Source organism: Batrachochytrium dendrobatidis (assembly GCF_000203795.2).
Source record: "Batrachochytrium dendrobatidis JAM81 unplaced genomic scaffold BATDEscaffold_9, whole genome shotgun sequence".
NCBI classification, from domain to species: Eukaryota; Fungi; Chytridiomycota; class Chytridiomycetes; order Rhizophydiales; genus Batrachochytrium; species Batrachochytrium dendrobatidis.
The window spans coordinates 545013-563647 of record NW_006281107.1 but is presented as its reverse complement, the minus strand read 5'-3'; the positions used below and the strand labels follow the sequence as shown (position 1 = coordinate 563647).

The window sequence follows — 18635 nt, the reverse complement described above, 5'->3', positions numbered from 1 at the left end:
ATTACTCTCGATAATGCGGCATTAGTATACATGCCGTTTGTGCCAAAACTGAATCACAGTTTGAAGCATTTTGTTGCAGTTGGCAGCTAATTTAGCATGGCATATGCTTTTGGCCATTGAAATATGCCTCCTATTAATTCATATCAAATCAGCACTTGATGACACAGCAATTTGCAAAAGTATAACAATGCATACCATTTGATCCAAGTTGCAAATGCTTCAAAGATCAGCGATTTATTCTTTCGTTGAACCAATACATCGGCAATCGTTTGAATTTTATACACGTTTAGTAATCTAATGGCATGATGAATATGGGTTAAATATCAGAAATTTCAGAATTGATCTATTTAGTCACAATTTAGACTACATAACAATGCAATACCTCTGTTTCCATTTGATTAAATATTGATGCTGGACAAATTTGAGAGATTTTACACGGTGTATTTCTAGTAATTGAACACGTCTTATCGAGTGATACCATCTATCCCACGCATTCTTTATCAATACAAGTTTTCTATTCCGTACATATTCTGCCAAAAGTGTTCGCGCTGCATGGCGGCGCTTGTACAAAACCTTCCATATCTAAAACCATCATAAGAACAAATTAGATGTGTGCCAACTCAAAGATTCGGTAAATCATGATCATCATACTAGCCTTGAAACTAATATGTTTCATACGATTTTCTTTGGCATCCACTGTGCATTTGATCAGCCGTAGAAACTGGGCATTACGCTGTCGTTTTACACGAGAACCTGTCCGCCAAAAATGAAAAATGGGCTCAATAATATGCTGTTTTTGAAAAGCATGCACAGCAGCATGTTGAGAATTGACATTTTGTCTCAATGCAGTAAATGAACTTTTAAGTAATCTTTCACAATAAAGACGCTTTTGAACTAATGCTTTTTTGTACCAAAAAACAAGTATGGTGCGTTGAATGGTCTGGTTTTTAAAATATGTTGCATTAGCGCTCAATACCGCTACATAATGCCAATGTGTGGTATACGATCGAAGCAAGTTTTTTCTCCAAAATGCTGTTGCCAGAATCCACTGCCGAACAACCCAGTTTCGATCCTGTTTTGCTTTTGCAATGTGACTATTGAATGCAATATAAAATAAAATTATACAACAAAATCATTAGTTTTTGATTATGTATTTGATTTGCACAACATTGTAAACCATAGTTTAAACAACACGTACCTTTTCCAAGAAATGAAAGATTTGAACATAGGTAATTGATCTGTGGTTGTTTTGAGAGTATAAGAGGGATGATTTTGAAAAACTGTATTTGACTGCAGAGTAGATTTGTTTGCATGAGTTGACGAAAAAGTTGGAGCATAAGAGCCTTGAGATAAAGTATAACGCGTATCGTGCAAGTTAGAATGCTGAAGCGTGGACAAAGTAGACGACTGCGTGACTTGATCAGGCTGAACTGATTCGCTCGGTTGATCTTCAAGATCGAATTCAACGTGTGGAATAGAGCTCATGTCAAATTCTGTTTGCCCTAAACCTAAAAAAGCTTGATCATTTTTATTTGAAGCCGCTCGAGTATCTTTTGATAAAGGTGGGTCTTGAATGTAATTTGAACTATTCAAGTTGAGAGCACCAGCAGTAGGTCGCGTAGGTTTGTCAGGAATGTTTTCAAGGTTTGTTTGATTATGTCCTGCTTCTTGATTTAAAGGAATAGAGTAGTGTTGAAGGTTACGAGCATCTAAGTTTGAATCCATATACTGCATTGGTTTGATGTTGTTGGTGTTTTGGTTTAATGTATGATGATTTGGTTGAGTAGATGATTTTAATGTGGTGTAGTGGATATGAGGATTGACATGATGAAAAACAACTCCGTGTGGATGATGTGTGTGTATATATGAGCCTAAATCAACTGTATTTGATTGAGATATTGGAATATGCTTCTGCTGAGCTGCTGATATATTGAATTCGTGGGCAACATGGATTGTAGAATTCCTATTTAAACTCGATATTTCTGGATGTCGATCATGAACCAAAACTTCTGTAGCTATAGTTTGTGCAAATGTAGACTGATCTATAGACTTTTCTGTTAATTTCTAAACATTAGAAATACACCATTAGAAATTATAATCACTAAAAATCCAACTCAACCAATAGATTCATCTTGGAATATAGACTCTGTCCACAAATTGGTCTAAACTTACATTTCGTAGATACTCAAGTCGCGAAGACCAAGTCATATCTGGCATCTTGCGACCCATGAGAAGCAAGACAGTCCGTACTAGATTTCTTTGAGCTTTGACTCGACGTCTAATTGCAGAATTCTCTCGAGATATGGGCAAGATGAAATGAGAATTGGTGTTCATCTGATTATTGGAAGATACTATGGTTGATGCAGACTCTTCATTCTCAATAGCAGACAAGGCTCTAAATACTTGAACTACGTCGATATCTATTACTTGAGATGTATTTGGAGTAGATAGGTTGAGTGCAGTTGGCACATTACTCCTCCAGTTATGGCCCTCATCCAGTGCAATACATGTGTTTGTAGTAGTAGCTAATGACAAGGCAGCCTCAATTGTATCTAAATCTATATCAACACATCATCATTGGTGTTAGTGAATGGCATAACTGAACCTAGTCTATCCAATCCTTCCCCATTGGGCTTGATGGCATACTGATTGGATTGAATAAGTATCTATAAAAACACCTTGATTTGTAATATGAAACCACCATGTGCTGTCATCAGTACCAGCTTGCTGCATCAGTCCAGAATCAAGCCCAATCTGTTAGATTGTATCGAATATCCAACCAGACGGTTTAATGTCCGCGTTTCAATGCAACAGTTGGACAATGTCCAGTTGATGATGTATTTGCGACTTTCCCATTTAACAATAATTCACAAATCAGATTCAATATCAGCCGGATTCTGTTTCATACTGTTTTGCTTCAACAAATGACTATTTATTTGTATTGGTTTCACGACGTTTCATTGACAGAAAGCAATCTCAAATGTTCATGTCAAACCATTAAAGATGAGCAAGAATCCAATCAACCCACAAACTGATAATCTCATCTCGTTCTGAAGGTGACCCATTGTGTACTAATCAATACATAAAAGTGTTTATATACAACCACGATACAATGAATAGATATTAATTCAAGCACTTGCCTTCATGGTAACGGTCGCCTAAAGACTTGTAAGTCTTATCTTTGCTGGGAGCATCATCATAGAATTTCTTGGATGCAATTGGGCTATACATTCAAGCGTCAGAAAATATTCGGCATGGGAATGCAAGTGCAGCTTAAATCAAATACTGTTTACCAAGTAACGGGATCGCCATCTCCATGATTGATAAAAATTGGCAATGTGCACTTAGGAGCATGTACGGTGATAAGATCTGCACTCATACCAACTAGGGATGAAGTTGTGCCAAGAGTCATCCAAGGATGAACATATGGATCTTCAATGTACGCCTGAACTTCTGCAGAATCTCTGCAAAGGAGTTTGGGATCTATTTACATCAATCCAGCAGTAGAAATGAGCCAGCAATATTCTGTACAAATAATAAAACGATTCCAACGTGTAATGATGTGCAGTTGACCTACCAACTGAGCTTTTGATGGTAAATGATGGGATTATAGCTGGAGCAAACTTGAGCAAAAACGGTTCTATACCCTTTGGTTTGGTAGTTGTTCCAGGAGCAATAAAAGGTGCTAAAACATAGTTGTATAAGGTTAGCTGATGGCAATATTATAAAGTATCAAGCAACCAATGAATAAACACGTTATACAACAGCCTCTTACTAACCACTGGCAATTATACCCTTGATCCCCTCTGGATACTTGGCACTGAAACTTAAAACAATGCCTCCTCCCATGGAATGGCCCATTAAAAATAAGGGAACGCCTGGTATGCCTTGAGATGCAATCAGATCCTTCATGTCTTGAAAGACAGCAGCCAAGCCTTCGCTGTTGCCAAGTTTACCACTTCGACGACCAGTACGACCAAATCCACGCTGATCAAAGGCGACAACTTTAATACCAGCTTTTGCAAATGCTGGAAAAATATTATTGTATCTAATTGTAGAATACAGTTGGAAATCAGTAGATATACGCAGTAATAAACTGGATTCAACCGTCACTGCACAGCTGGATCCTGATTCATGGCAAATCACTGGATGCAGTGCCAGGTTGAAAGCATAATTCAAATTATGGCAGATTTTGAATTTCTTTTGTATTCATGGTGGAAAGGCCATGCATTGTAATATACTCAAGGATAGACCAAATGATTGAAAAAGACTCTTACTCATTCAATTTGTAACCAATAAAACAGGAATAGTTGCTTACCGCTGAACATGTTCACCTAGACCATGTACAAAGAGAACAACCGCTACAATGGAGGCTGAGGCTTGAGGTTCTGGAACCCAAGTGCGAGTGTATATCTCTGTTCCTTGACCATTGTTGACCCAGTTATCAATAGTAAAGTACTTTCCTGACGGGTCCTTGGTGACTTGAGGAGAGTCTGTAGTGGGTGATGCCATTTCAACAGTTGGATTGAATGAGGATAATAAAATACTAAACTATTTAGGGTCAAATCTGCTCCATTGGGTTCATTTAGTTGCTATTTTGCTCGAGTTTATTGCTAGATTGGAACTATTAAACCCAATGGATATTTGTAAAGTCAGACCATTGTTTGAGCAGATCATGGTTACAATGGCATGAATTGGATTGTTTTGAACATATATTCACGTAGTGGAAAACCAATACCAGTTTATTGGTATTCCTGGTTTTGTATAATTGAATGAGTATTTACAACTCTGTTTTAATGCATCCTTGATACTGGTTTAATTTCCAACTCTTTAAAACAAACATCATGACATTGGGTGATTGATATGGAAACAACAGTTGCATTTCCGAGACTACAATCTGTTGTTTTGAATTAGATCGCGAACGTATGTGAGATTGGAATACAAGAATATTATCGAGTCGAACCAAATATTCGGGTTAAAATGAATCTGGTGATTGTACAACGATAATGTTGAATGAGAATAGGTCGAGTTCAAAACTATAGTTTGTATGATATGATGGACGTTGTGTCTATTAAAGGACTGAGAGTATCCAGTAAGAAAAACAGATTCAATCGCTTAAAATCACATCAATGCAAGTTCTATTTTGCGTAAATATGGCTGTAAAAGCATTTCGAATCTTGGCTTGAAACTACACAATAATTCAGTCAATATTCCTTTAAAAGTTCATTAATGACACATGCAACCCATGCCGAGTTGGTCGCAGAGGCTCAAAAACTAATGCATAAAAGAGATGCATTAGAGTCTGAGTTGACTGAGTTACAGTCTCTTCTCAAGACTGTAAGTGTTGTCTAGTTATAGACCAAGAGTCAACTTTGTTCAGTCTAGTCTAATCATTACACTTTTTCTAATTGCAGCACAATATGGGCATGACTGAACCTTTGGTGGATACTCAAGGCTTTCCACTAACAGGTGTAGATGTATACACTGTCCGCAATACTCGCACATCCATCATTCGTAAGTTACACATGATGGATTTCAACCGAAACTAAATGACTATGGAATCTAGATTAGATATCTTTATCCAATCAACAAAGTTTTTAAACCATGCATATCAGTATGAATCCAACTTGGTAAACCATTCATTTATTTACTGCAGGACTGCTAAACGATCACAAGGCTCTCACCAATGAGCTTGAACTGATTCTTCAACGAGTTCATGAGGTTGCGCGTAGTGAAGGAATTACAACAACTTCAAGAAACTCGGCATCTCCAAATAACAATGCACTCCATTCAAAAAGTCTTGCTCCATTTGCAAAAGTCAATGCAGTTGCGCCGGATAGTCCTGCATGGAATGCTGGACTTCGCAGAGATGATCTTGTGACCAAATTTGGATCTGTGCATGCCGAATCTGAGATCCCTCTTAAGCTACTTTTTGATATTGTACAAAAGAGCGAAAATGTAAGATCTTGGAATTGTGATTGAATCTGCAGTTACAATTTGGTAAAAACTAACACTCATCTAGCGGTTACTAAATGTTCATATCAAGCGAGAAGGCTATGATAAAATCATCGAGTTGATTCCTCAGAAATGGAGTGGCCGCGGACTACTTGGGTAGGAACTTGACTATATTGAAACATTTATTTTGGATTACAAACTAACTGCAGCTTTGTTTCGGTTGGATGCCTGACAGATGCCATATTACAGCAATTGAATAAACATACCACAGATCCAAATCAACGCACTGCTGTATTTCTATATGTTGGATATCAAACTTGAAGAGAATGGCTGGACCAAAAAAGCCAAATCTTTACACAACACTGCAGTCATCTTCACGTAAAATGGAACTCAAACAAGAGTCAATAAACAGCCAGTTTCATGAACGTTGTGTTGATTGAAATGTCAATTTGTAGTAGGAAGCAATAAATATTCATTGTTTATTCCCAAGCAAGTGTCAATCACTACAAGCTAAATCCAGAAAGTGTTCTGTTTTACGCCAATATAGTTGTACAAGGACATTGATCATGGCCGAGTTTGGACAGACACTTGCAGATACATTCAATGACCAAGACATTATTACTACTGCTCCCACCGAAGCTACTGTTGCAGCCGAACACACTGCAGCTGCTACACAACCATCTGTAGCAGCCAGTAGTGACTGGAGTGGGTTTTCCTGGAGTGGCCTGGTTAGTGCTGTTAGAAAGCAGGTGTGGTTATCTCTTTACTGTTATGCATCAGTCAAGCTAGCTAGTATGAATGATTGAGTCTGTTGGCTGCAGCCTCATTCAATGCCTCGACTCATACAAAGCATGCCAATCTCTAGTGATACTGTCTAATGATGCTTCTAACCAATCTACTTGGAAATGCAACTATTTCTGTATATATTACCAGTCAGAGGCTGTGGTTGAGGTTTACAAGAGAGACTTGAATGAGTTTGTACAGACTGTGGCTGCTGAAGGCTCGCAAGGTGTCGATATTTTAACTCGAGGCTTCCAGACCTTGGCTTCTGGCGAAGTTAATCAAGATACTGAAAAAAAGACCAATCTTAATGCATCAAGTCCTGAGACAGTCTTACTGTCGTCATCTACTGTCCTTGATACCAGTACGGCGTCCAACGATCCAGTTGGTGATGCTGCTGGTTCAGACTGCATTGAGAGTGCTTCACATGTAAATGATGAATCGCATCCACAAGCATCCACAAAGGATGTTTTAGATACTGAAAAGCAAGATACAGGAAAAAGTAAACCAGAACTGCAGCCCATAAAAACAGATTTTACTGAAGCTGCAGAAGAAGGATTACTGGATAAGCTTGATGCTATAGCTGAGCAAGCAGAAAACTATGTTGGTCATAGGCTAACCGAGTTGGGATCTGGACTTGCAAATGGATTTTCATCTCTTTTAGGCACTGTCACACATGCTGCACCAGACAGCGCTTCTTTGGGCAGATCTACGCATTCATCTACTTTAAATCCAATTCCACCGGCTCATCTCAAGTTGAGTGTCTTTTATCCTGTCACGAATCTAGTAGTAAACTGTGCTGATTCAAACTTTAACACTTTACACATCGACTATTTACAATCTAGGTATGATCGTGTTCAGGAAATGGTTGATGAGATGGCAAAGGATCCATCTACCTACACAACTGATCCTCGCGACCTTGTCCAAGTCAAATCCCATCTTGCATCGTCTAAACTACTTACTTCTGATTCAGAAACCTACGCAATGCGATTTGCTCAATTCGAATCCACATTTGATAGGATTTCTAAAGCTGGACAGATTGCCGTATTGATGTCCAACCGCTCACATGTTAAACACTATTACGACACAATAGGTAGGCATGTTTTGAGAAATATGTTGATCAATGCCATGCTAAATTTATGGTATTCACATCGCTTTTGCTATGTCTGGATGATACAGTGCCTCGAGTGGTTTCGGATTCGGATTTTTGGACAAGGTATTACTTTAGGGTGTCGGAGATTGAACGAGAAGACGCAGCTCGTCGACAGCTTTTAGATCATGCAGCAGCAGGCGAAGCAACAGAAGACGATTTCAACTGGGATTCAGACGACAACGAAGTAGAAAGTGACAATGCAAAGAGTACATCTCCAAACCCTGTCGCCCAAAACAAGCCTACTGTGGCTTCGTCGGTCGTGTCACCTGTTGTGGCATGTCTTGAATCTTTAACAGATAGTACTGACATGTCTCGGTTGAATACAGAATCGACGTTGCAGTCAAATGCCCCACCATCTCACAATGATACTAACTTGGTCAAACATATTGAATGTATTCCCAAGGATACTTTGTCTGTGGTTTCAACTGAACAACCTGCTGCATCATCAAATGTTTCCATCGTGTCTACATCCATTGCCATAGGCTCTGAAGACCATTCCTCTGATAGTTTTGAGCTGGTGCGCGAATTATCATCCTATACTGCAAGTTGCAAGCCACATGAAGATACAGATAGTGATACAGGCGACAACATCGCAAGTGATACCATGACAGATACACATCATACACCTCTCGTCACACACAAGACATCAGATGATAAAGGGGATTGGGGCGATTGGGAATAGATCTGTTTTGGTTAGTGACATTTTATTGCAATGTTTTTATGAAATAAAGGGTGTTGAATTGCAACTCCAAGGTGTTTTGAATTTTAACTACATTCGATCCATTGCATGAAGCCCATATTTAAAATTAACAAGACATCCACTGCACAGGTATACCCATCAAAAATACGAATCGCATAACATATCCAAAGACCAAACGTTTATTCAGGTCAAGATTAATCAAAGTTTTAAGGAGTTGAAATTGAGAAAAAAGATGCCAGTCCTAATGGTAAAATTAGTGACAACAACAAGCAGTAAAAAGGCATTTATACGGAAACTAAACAATCATGGAAAGAATTATCAATAAAATTCACATGATGGTGATTAAGATGGAGTGATGATGCACGTTTGTCCTTGCATAGACAAAGTAATCAAACAGAAAAAGTGTAAACAAACCAGATAGTAATCCAATTGAACAAATTCACAATTATACCCTTTTAAACAATCGAAAAATAACAAAATTAAAAGCTCTATTATGACTAGTGCTGCTTTCGTTGTTATACAAGGGATTGTATGATGCTAAGAGTAGTATCTTTCTAGACCTGGCCTGCCACCATCTGGAATCATTTCTGAAACAGCAGGCGATTGCTGATGATCTGATCGAGGTGCAAGGCCATTACGAGAAGCATTGATAGGCGGAGATCCATAAGATGTGGGTGCGCCACCAGTTTGCATTGGAGGAAGGGCTCGTCCATGTGAGCCAGATCCAGAATGGTGTTGAGGAGGATACGAAGATGCAACCGATGCCATTGAAGAACGGGGTTCCATATTGACACAAGCGCCTGTATCTTGTGAACGCGGATGATACGCATGTTGAGAATAAGCAGATGCGTTTCGATCATCAGGCGGAGAACCAGTAGCCGAGTGTGGCATGTTTCCGTTCCAGCGTTCCTGCTTTAATGGCATCTCATTTGATCCTTGTACGATGGGTCCACGCAAAGGACGTTGTGGGTAAGAATGCTGAGATGGATGTTGATGAGAGTGCGATAGCGAGTGCTGGCTAGGATGTCCATAGCTTGCGCCAGAAGGCATAAGAGAAGCATATGGGTCAGGATGAGCCAGTTGTCTGTTGATGGGTATGGGTCGGGAATGATTCATTGGTCCATGGGGTGGTCTTTGTCCTCGAGGCTGACCTCCATAGGAATGTCCCATCTGCTGCAGTTGGTGATCTGACGATCCCCCAGAGGGAGACACGTAATGATGCTCTGTCACAGGAGCCTTGGACTCAAATTTAGGACTGACCTGCGATGCTCCAGGCTCCGTCTTTGTCAAAGGCGCATTGGCTAAAGTCTCGGCAGATTCTCCAGGATTCGGTGGACGCATAGCATGCTGTTGCATGGATGGACCATACGGATACGGACGACCATATGAGTGGTTTGGGTTACCAGAACCATTAGATGGATGTCGATCCGTTGATTCAAGTGATGAGTTAATTAACATAGATGGCGGTGGTCGGGTAGATCCAGCATGATTAGAGTGAGGTGGATGGTAATTTCCCGAGTATGGAGAGTAGGTAGGTGCACTGGACGGCGAAATATACCCATGAGCAGGTGGATGGGAATGCATTGGATGCTGTGCGTGTCCTCCATAAGGTCCAGGCGGACCACCATATGAATATCGCATATGATGAGGAGGTGGTCCTTGAGACGAGGAGCTATACATGGGAGGTGGTGCATCTCCATATGCTAATGGCCGGTAATAGTAGTTGGTTGGGACGGGTCGTCCCCAAGAGTCATAAACAGCATGCGATGGAGGCGCACCATACCCATATGGATCGTTAGACTCGCTAGGTCGTCTATAATTATGGGGATTCAATCCATTAGGACCACCATGCGAAGGAGGATAGTCTACATAACGAACTCCATTCGTAGAATGCGATCCATCCCTACGATCATCATATGTATGCTCATGACTAGTTCGCTTCAGTTGGCTTGGCACTTCTTTCTTGGGATCCTCGTCTGAATCTAACCCATCAAGCCCACGCTTTAGGCTTTTGCGCGATACATCCTTTCGAATGCGAATCTTTAAACCTTGCTCTGCAAAAAACCGAGATAATGGGGAAGATTCAACCATTCCAGGAAATAGTTTTGCCTGATAAACTGTAAATACATCTGAAATCACCGAGTTGCGGCGTGCTACTTTGGGAGGGACCAAAGGATCTGCACCAGCACTGAGGATTTCAAAGAGGGTAAATTTGATGCGAAACTTGCCTTCCTGACGAATAGAAATGTCAGGAAATACAAAGAAACCGCCATACGAACTATCCAGATCTCGAAGTCGATGCAGAGAAGAGGCTGTGGATCCTGACATCACCCGATTGCCAATCTCTTTGTAGTCATAGGTGTCTTTGGAGATGTCCGTTCCCAGCAAGGTTGCATAAACGAAAAAGAACGGATTGTGGAGATATGCCCTATATACAAAGATGCCGTTTTAGAAAAGTTAATATAGCGACGATGCTTGCAATTTTCATAGCTCAGTCACTATTTCAAATAATTAAGCATATTGATTAAAGTCAACACGACATACTTTGAATCTTGAGAATGCGGATCATTAAGGGTGAGTTGCACTAAATACGATTTAAAGGGTTAGATCATTGAACCAATGTACTAGCACATAGGGATGCATGTTTTAGCCATGGGCTGTGTAAACAAAAGTCTTCAGTCCTAGTATATGAACAAAAGAACAAGATAGTTTTTGACCAACACCATATATTCCAAACTCATGACTCAGTTGAAAATAGCGCATCAAAGTGAATTACGTACAAATGGGTAGTGGGTCAAGTGGGCGCTTATCCGCTAGATGGTTACAAAATAAATATAGACGCTCGGTTAGTAAACTCTAATGAACAGACAAGCTGTAATGTCTAAACGGTTGCCAGAACAAACAGTATAGCTGGCCCGCTACGGCATACATCAAGCATAGCCAAATAGCACTCCAATATAAGGATCAAATGATTGATTTACCTCCTTTCTCAGACATGGATGAGCAGCGGGCTTGCTTTGGTTGCTGACGAATCTTGAGTACATATGACGTGTAGCTAAAAATGACAAAAGATATTGCACAGGTCAGTTTATGCGGTTCACAAATCAAACACCAAAGAATTCAAACAAGGATTTGAAAGCAAGCTATGCTTTGGGAACTGTGTACCAAAGGGAGAATAAACATTACATATTACATATTCAGGTTCATGTTCACGTGCACATTAAACCCAATCGATAACCAGCGCTATAAGCATAAGCAGGGGTATCGATTCAACCGTATTGATAAACAAAAAGTCGACAATTTAATTTTCCAAATAATGAGTGCAGCGATAGGAGCTGAGTTGAACTATAGCTCTAAAAACTATAGCACTAGTTCATCAGTTTGGCAAACTTGTGTACGGTCGGAGTAGAGCTTTGCAGACATTAGAAAGCGGCGATTAGATGAACAAAACAAAGGAATGTTGTGGAACTCTAGCCAAGCTATTACAAGTGGAAAATAAACAAAAAGAACCGGTAGAATTCACAAAAAGATATCATAGAGGGGTAAACAAGAACAGGCGTATCAACAAGAGCAGTTGTTGAATGTCTGGTTGAAGTAGAGCAATAGAAACTAAATTAAAAGATACCCATCCAAAACTTACTCAATATGGCAGGGAGGATTTTGAGTTGGTAAAAACTGGTACTGCTCTTCGAGCATAGAGTTATTGACTGTTGGGCTATGTGTTTGAAGTGCTTGTTGCATTTTCTCAGGAGATAAGACCGAGCCAGCAGTTTGCTGGGTCAATGATGCTCGCAATAAGCTGATGTCAATATCGACGCTTCCGTCATCTGGAACACATGCAGTGATCATGGAGGATGAAGGGTTGTTATTGTCGCCATGGTCTATACTAATGGAGCCAGTCTTGTCAGAGATGCTGTCGTTACCAGAAACAGCCTCATCAATGTTGGATGTGGTTGAATGGCATGCGGGGTCAGACGGTACTGGCTGATGGTTGGTATTTTGTGAAGCACAGTGTTGAGGGTGACGGGTTGAATCCATCTTGTTATCTACGGTTTTAATTGCAGAAATGGGACTAGATACAGTTTGAGCAGAGTCTGGCTGCAGCGATGCAGAAAGACTTTGTTTCTGCAAAGGAGATACGCAAGGACTATGGTGCTGTGCGCTGTTCATGATGTGCGGTTCACAGATGATGGGGTGAGTGTTTGAGGTACTGGAAAGTAATGTGTTTGTACGGGACTCGAGCTGTACGGCGGAAGTCGAGGTTACATCACAGGAATATGGCCCACCACCAGGAGTACCAGCAGTAAGATTGTTTTCTGTTACGGGTATATGAAGCTCATGCTTGGTTTTCATATTAATGCCATTCATGCCAAACGATCCTACGCGAGTTATTGTACACCCCGCTGTAGTGCCTGCTGTTGATTCGCTAGTGACTGGGTGATCCATTGTTGTATCTGAAGTAGTCGGTATGTTGGGTAGCACAAGACATTCAGACCCTGAATTGTCTAAAGTGCTAGGCTGTAGAATAGGCATGGATTGAGCTTGATGGGAAAATAGTCGCAATTCTCTCGACTTGTAATGTGAAAAGCTATTGGTGTATTAAAAAAGAAATAGACAAGTAGAAAGGGTAATGCCAAACAGCATCGAATGTTGTTATTTAATGCTTTGGAATACCTGGATAATTTCAAATAGCGGGAAGGCAACAATGCCAATAAACCATAAAATGAGGTTGATAAAGCGCCTTTTTATGACCGGCTAAAAGCTTTGCAATTTAAACAAACAAAAAGGGAAATATTTTTCCGTAACCAAGGTTTGTTTGAGTAGTGGAATGACTTGTGTCAATTGAACACCAATACTCTAGGTGATGTATGACATTGAGCATGGTAACAGAAACGTCATTGTGGTATCAACAAGCCATTAAAACTTGCTTGGAATTCTAACAAGCACAAGCAGATTCTTCCTGTTGTAACATGTTTGCAGGTGGTGGCGAGTGGTGTTTCCACTAAATATTTTTTCCTTCAAAAAGTATTGCATTGTGGGTATAGCCGTTACTTTGATTCCTCAAAATTACAGCACTTTGATTGCCACTGCCGTACTCATATAAATGGGATATTTTATATTGCAGTCACTGCCACTATTTGCTTCGGAATAAGCAATAGCTGAATATCCGGCGTGCTTGTCCATTGGAAACCAGCTGCACCGCCCCTTTAGTAAACATTCTCAATTTTCAAAACATATCCATAATACGGCTCACATCAAACCACCACTCTCTTCCTCTGGTATGTTATGCGTTGTATGATATCCAGATTTGAAATCAGATCCACCCACATGTTTGGTTTGGATGCTGATACTTTAGTCGAGAGATGCAAGCTTCACTCTGTTATATCTTTACCACAAACAAGTTCGCGACCTAGCTCAATAACACAAAGATCGCATGACTCGGAGATGCAGCCGTGTTTTCATACCAAACATTGGATGTTTGGTTTCAGAAAGTGAGAGATGGAGATTGAGCAAGTTGAGAATCTACTGAAACTGTGATCTAAACATACAGTCTTGTATACAAAGACTAGTGATCTAAAAAGCACAGTGTTGTCCAGTAAACCGGTATCAATCATTTCATGATATGGGCTGTTTACTAGACACTTTGGTAGTTTTATTCAGTGATCTATTTACGTGAATACGGCGGTGAATGCAACTCAAACAGCTTGTACTCAATTGCTACGCAATAGTCTGCTTGTAATGCCAGGTGAATAGGTACACTTGTGTATCCATGTAGCAGGAATAGTCGTCCACACAATTCACTGGTTTCCATACAGACTGATGTAAAGTATCCAAAATCAACTTTCAAGTAGTGTATTCCATATGCTCAAACTTTCGAGCACCACTGCTAGGTTAGAATCGAGTTTTAAAATGTTCAAGCTTGCTTCATGTATCAGTTTAAGAGTGCAGATCGGATGGCACTTGACTGCAGTTTCATGATCAATACAAATATATCAAAGCCAGTTTTTTGTTTTTACAGATCAGTGTACAGCCCATTGTCTTTTATTTGATGGTCCATAACCAAGTAACATAGTTGTCTACGTTTGAATCCAACAGGACATGATCTTGCTGCTTTTCAGAGTGATAATACTGTTTAAAAACATCAAGTACAGTCATAAACCCAGAAATATATAGATCCATCTTGGCAGCATCATATTGTGTAGACACAAGCTTGTCATCTTGATTAGGATCTGCCATTTTAGATTTTGCCATTTCTTGTGTAAGAAGATAAAGTTCGTTTCGACAAGCGGTGAGCATGCGATCAAAAATGGATGCATACTCTATATTCAAGTTTTTGGGTTGGTCATTTGCGTTATCATTGGAATCCCCAGATAAAATACATTGCATTTCGTACAAGGTGTTTAGATGACGAGCTGTGTGTACACGAATATAGTCTATTTGAAGGTAGATGGGTTAAAGTAGCAGATTAACAAGCAGTTCAAAACACTGTATACCATGGAAAATGCACAAGTATCACCATATACCTATCCTTGTAAGATCATCCATCCAATCTAGCTCTCGAGGAAAGGTAGCCTCAAAACGCACCCACGCGCTATACCCCTTCATTGTTGAACTAAACATGTCTTGATTAAACTGCATAGTCTCAAGTATCTGATCAATTCTTGAACATATATTTACAGCTAATGAATCCGATGGGGCAGCTGAAAATCGTTGTTTACAATGCCATAGCTGCCTTGCTATTTGCTTTGCAAACCCGCCAAATCGAAGATTCATTTTTCTAATTGGCTCGTGCGTTTGTTCAGATGCAATGGCAAATCTCCGTGAATACAACCATTCACATGCGGTATAGATGTGCTGAACAGTCAAGTCATGACCACTTTCCACAAATCTATCAAGATAAAAAAAACGTTAAATCGGTAATCAAGTCTAAATCAACCTAAAATATTGTCAATGAGACCGTAAAATAACATGCTTTAAATATCCAAGATATGGCATGTCTAGTTACCTTGAAAACAAGGCTTGAAATAATCCACGACGATCTGCATTGGAATCATCCCCTGGCTTCATGCTTCCTTGCACTATCCATATTTGGTTCCAATCGCCTTTAATTCCATCAAGTTCTATATGCCGTGAAGTTATCCTTTGAATACGATCAAAGAGATATCCCAGCAGTTCTCCACTTATAATTGGCAGCCCATTTTTAGAGCTGGCATGACTTGTTTGTTTATACTGTAGATGAAATTGAAGATGAGTGACAATTGCAGGAAACAGTATGGACTGAGAACATGCTGCATCTAAAAGCGACTCTGCTGCAGGATCTAATGCAAGTTCTTTGCTTGACTGTTTTTCCAAATTTTGTATCTGAAAAAAGCGATTCAGCAGCAAAAATACTACAGTGATAAGCTGCTGCTCCTCTGGATATACAATTGATCCACGCGATAGAGTTACTAGCCCAGTTGTAGTATTGAACCCTACGCAACGATCAAATGCAACGATTGGATACAACAATGCAATACTACTGCATAGTAGATCTACAAGTAAACACAATGACTTGGCATGTGCAATCAAATCTGATGATAAACTCGGCGAGCTAATCTGACTAGCATCTGCAAAAGAAATATCATGTTGAATGTTGCTGATCTTTTCCAACAAGGTCTGCAGCTCTTGCCTGATTTTCTCATATGATACCGAGTCCAGTGTTTTAAGCGTATTTTTTGCTTCCGATGCAATAGTATCTACTGCACTATCATTGCATCTAGTAGTATTAGTATCTATTTGAGATTTTTCTGCTTCGATTTTAGCAAAAACATGTTGTGGGATTCGATCAGCATTACGAAGCAATTGAATCAGTCGAATATGTGTCAAGTTGCCCATTATATTTCCTTTGCGTAAAAGCTGTGGCAAAAACGTCTTGTTGTACCATTCGGCTACAGTGCATTGCAATGATCCATTAAATATTAATCCAAGCACAAATTAGTTGATTTTTATGTTGAATCAATACTACAGAATCATTTTTTTAAATATAAATTCTCTTCTAAAACGTACCATGAAATATGGATGCATCTATGAGTGAGGCAGGAACAACCCCGTGCTGATTAAAATAATCAAGAACTTTGTCGACGCTCAATACCTTGGATATACTCATACCGGTGCCAAGAGTTTCGCCAAGAATGTCCAACTTCACTTTGGCTTGCTTTACAAAAATAGTCCAAAATGGATCTGGACGTAGTGCATTCACCAAAGACTATATTTTCAATATCATTTGACATGGTTCATGATGCTTAATATTTCATATAAAAACAATAGATTTCCTTTTTTCCATGAGACTATTTTACACAATATATTCGGATTTTGAACTTAGAAACTCACCTTGACAATAACTACTGGCAAGACTTCTACTAGAGATGTCAAAGACTGCAACACCCATTCCTTTACAGATTTCAAAGGAAGGTTGCTTTTGAAAAAAAATACTTTGCGCAAACTGCTTATCAAGCCTTTCGTGTCAGATTGGTAGACTAATACTGTAGAACACAAGAATAAACACATCGCCGACACATCGCGTTTTTGAATTGCCAGCTCAATGTTCTTGAGTATACTATCATACAAATTACTATGTGTATCGAGATATGCAAGCTCCCGTAGAGATCCAAAGAAAATAGGTATATCTACAACACCCTATTTTCAGGTTTAGATAAAGTGTTGCCACAAGCGAACAGGTTTCAACAAAAATCATTGAATGCAGTGTTTGAAAAAAGGAACTAACCTTGACAGCTGCATCCATTACAATTTCCCATGTGGAATTACTGGTTATCAATAGACACAACGTTTTAAAAAAAGATTGCTGCTGAACAGACACGCTATCCGAGATCGAATCATCAGAAAATATCAAATGAATTGCATCGCAGCATATTTGAATGAGTTGATCATTGAAAGCTTTGAGTTTAGTGATATATACAAGTCTGCAGAGTGTATCGATCACCATATCAAAGCAAGGAGCCTTTTGGCATTGTAAAATCCATTCAAGAACAGTTCGAGAGTGTCGCAGAGTATTATCTGTTACTGTTGGATTAGTCTTGCTATTGGATTGAAAATGTAGTGGTTTGGAAAAAACCCGACAGCCCAATTGAATAACATGCGATATAGGATTCAAGCATATAGGATTTGCTTGGTTTGCATAACACGACATCATGCCATGCACTGTCACTAATTTTCAAATACAGATGAGTTGGATGCAAATGCCAGTTGACATTCAAATCAATTAAACTATTACTACTTACTTTGACCAATAGACTGTTGTGATTTTTTATCAATGCATTCAGTGAGAAAATAAATCAGTTCCTTTTGCAAATAATCACTGTATATGGCTGCTCCAGTTTTATTCAGATCCAAAGTGATGAATGCATCCAACCAATCAAAAGTGGCAATTGATCTGGGCAGGAGAGCATATGCTGACAAAAAAGAATGAAACTGCAGGCTGTTTTTATGAATAGCATGCTGTTTTTGATTGTCAATAAGCTGTTGAACATGGCAGACTATAGATGATTTCCATATATGAGGAATAATCCTGCCAGATTTATGCAGGGCTGATATTTCCAATGAAGTAAAAGGAGTAAGAGTAAACAGCGATGCAACTATCAGATGAGTATCGTCTGTTTGGAATCCATTGCCTAAATCCAATCGCTTAGTAGAAGATAGATTGCCATCACTAGCACGTTTCTTGCTAAATTGCGAATGATCTGATGTTGAACTATGTTCTGAATTCAAGCAGGTCAATAGAGTTTGAGCATATGAGCCTTCAGCCAAAACTGAATCTACGTCCAAAGGAGCCAGTTGTGCAAGCAATCCAGTAAAATCTGTATCTGACAGCATACATATAAATGGTTGCTAACGACACTATCACTGCTGTATTCACGCAAAGTGAATCACAATAAAAATGTCAAACTAACAATCGATTTCATGAAATAATTCTCAATTTACTGAACATTGCTTTTTGAACTCTAGTTTGCTGGTCTTTCTCCTGATGATTGACATGAAAATAATAGTTGT

General features: G+C 39.4%; 6 protein-coding genes across 6 annotated transcripts; 2 read left to right on the top strand and 4 right to left on the bottom strand.

Moving 5' to 3' along the window:
* Positions 1-604: 604 nt before the first annotated feature.
* On the bottom strand, positions 605-2793 carry BATDEDRAFT_35534 (uncharacterized protein; the record flags this gene model as incomplete). The annotated part of the gene is made up of 4 exons (XM_006680347.1): positions 2679-2793; positions 2173-2558; positions 1199-2064; positions 605-1094 (listed from the first exon to the last, which is right to left on the bottom strand). Exons 1-4 carry the CDS (start codon positions 2731-2733, stop codon positions 605-607), a joined length of 1797 nt encoding a protein of 598 aa, XP_006680410.1. The 5' UTR covers positions 2734-2793.
* Positions 2794-2914: 121 nt separating this feature from the next.
* On the bottom strand, positions 2915-4518 carry BATDEDRAFT_33450 (uncharacterized protein). The gene is made up of 6 exons (XM_006680324.1): positions 4319-4518; positions 3780-4048; positions 3578-3685; positions 3294-3483; positions 3141-3223; positions 2915-3071 (listed from the first exon to the last, which is right to left on the bottom strand). The coding sequence occupies exons 1-6, from the start codon at positions 4510-4512 to the stop codon at positions 2998-3000; spliced, it is 918 nt and encodes a 305-aa protein (XP_006680387.1). The 5' UTR covers positions 4513-4518; the 3' UTR covers positions 2915-2997.
* A 698-nt stretch (positions 4519-5216) lies between these two features.
* Positions 5217-6235, top strand: BATDEDRAFT_90037 (uncharacterized protein). Its single transcript, XM_006680496.1, has 5 exons — positions 5217-5337; positions 5415-5514; positions 5657-5958; positions 6023-6111; positions 6191-6235. The coding sequence occupies exons 1-5, from the start codon at positions 5230-5232 to the stop codon at positions 6213-6215; spliced, it is 624 nt and encodes a 207-aa protein (XP_006680559.1). The 5' UTR covers positions 5217-5229; the 3' UTR covers positions 6216-6235.
* Positions 6236-6494: 259 nt separating this feature from the next.
* On the top strand, positions 6495-8570 carry BATDEDRAFT_35532 (uncharacterized protein; the record flags this gene model as incomplete). Its single annotated transcript, XM_006680346.1, has 4 exons — positions 6495-6704; positions 6889-7490; positions 7581-7803; positions 7833-8570. The coding sequence occupies exons 1-4, from the start codon at positions 6522-6524 to the stop codon at positions 8568-8570; spliced, it is 1746 nt and encodes a 581-aa protein (XP_006680409.1). The 5' UTR covers positions 6495-6521.
* A 182-nt stretch (positions 8571-8752) lies between these two features.
* Positions 8753-13121, bottom strand: BATDEDRAFT_35531 (uncharacterized protein; the record flags this gene model as incomplete). The annotated part of the gene is made up of 4 exons (XM_006680345.1): positions 8753-11016; positions 11133-11172; positions 11570-11643; positions 12229-13121. 4 exons carry the CDS (start codon positions 13119-13121, stop codon positions 9126-9128), a joined length of 2898 nt encoding a protein of 965 aa, XP_006680408.1. The 3' UTR covers positions 8753-9125.
* A 1509-nt stretch (positions 13122-14630) lies between these two features.
* BATDEDRAFT_26242 (uncharacterized protein) lies at positions 14631-18458 on the bottom strand (the record flags this gene model as incomplete). The annotated part of the gene is made up of 7 exons (XM_006680280.1): positions 14631-15022; positions 15113-15477; positions 15595-16516; positions 16635-16833; positions 16959-17264; positions 17353-17792; positions 17867-18458. 7 exons carry the CDS (start codon positions 18456-18458, stop codon positions 14631-14633), a joined length of 3216 nt encoding a protein of 1071 aa, XP_006680343.1.
* Between the last annotated feature and the right edge of the window lie 177 nt (positions 18459-18635).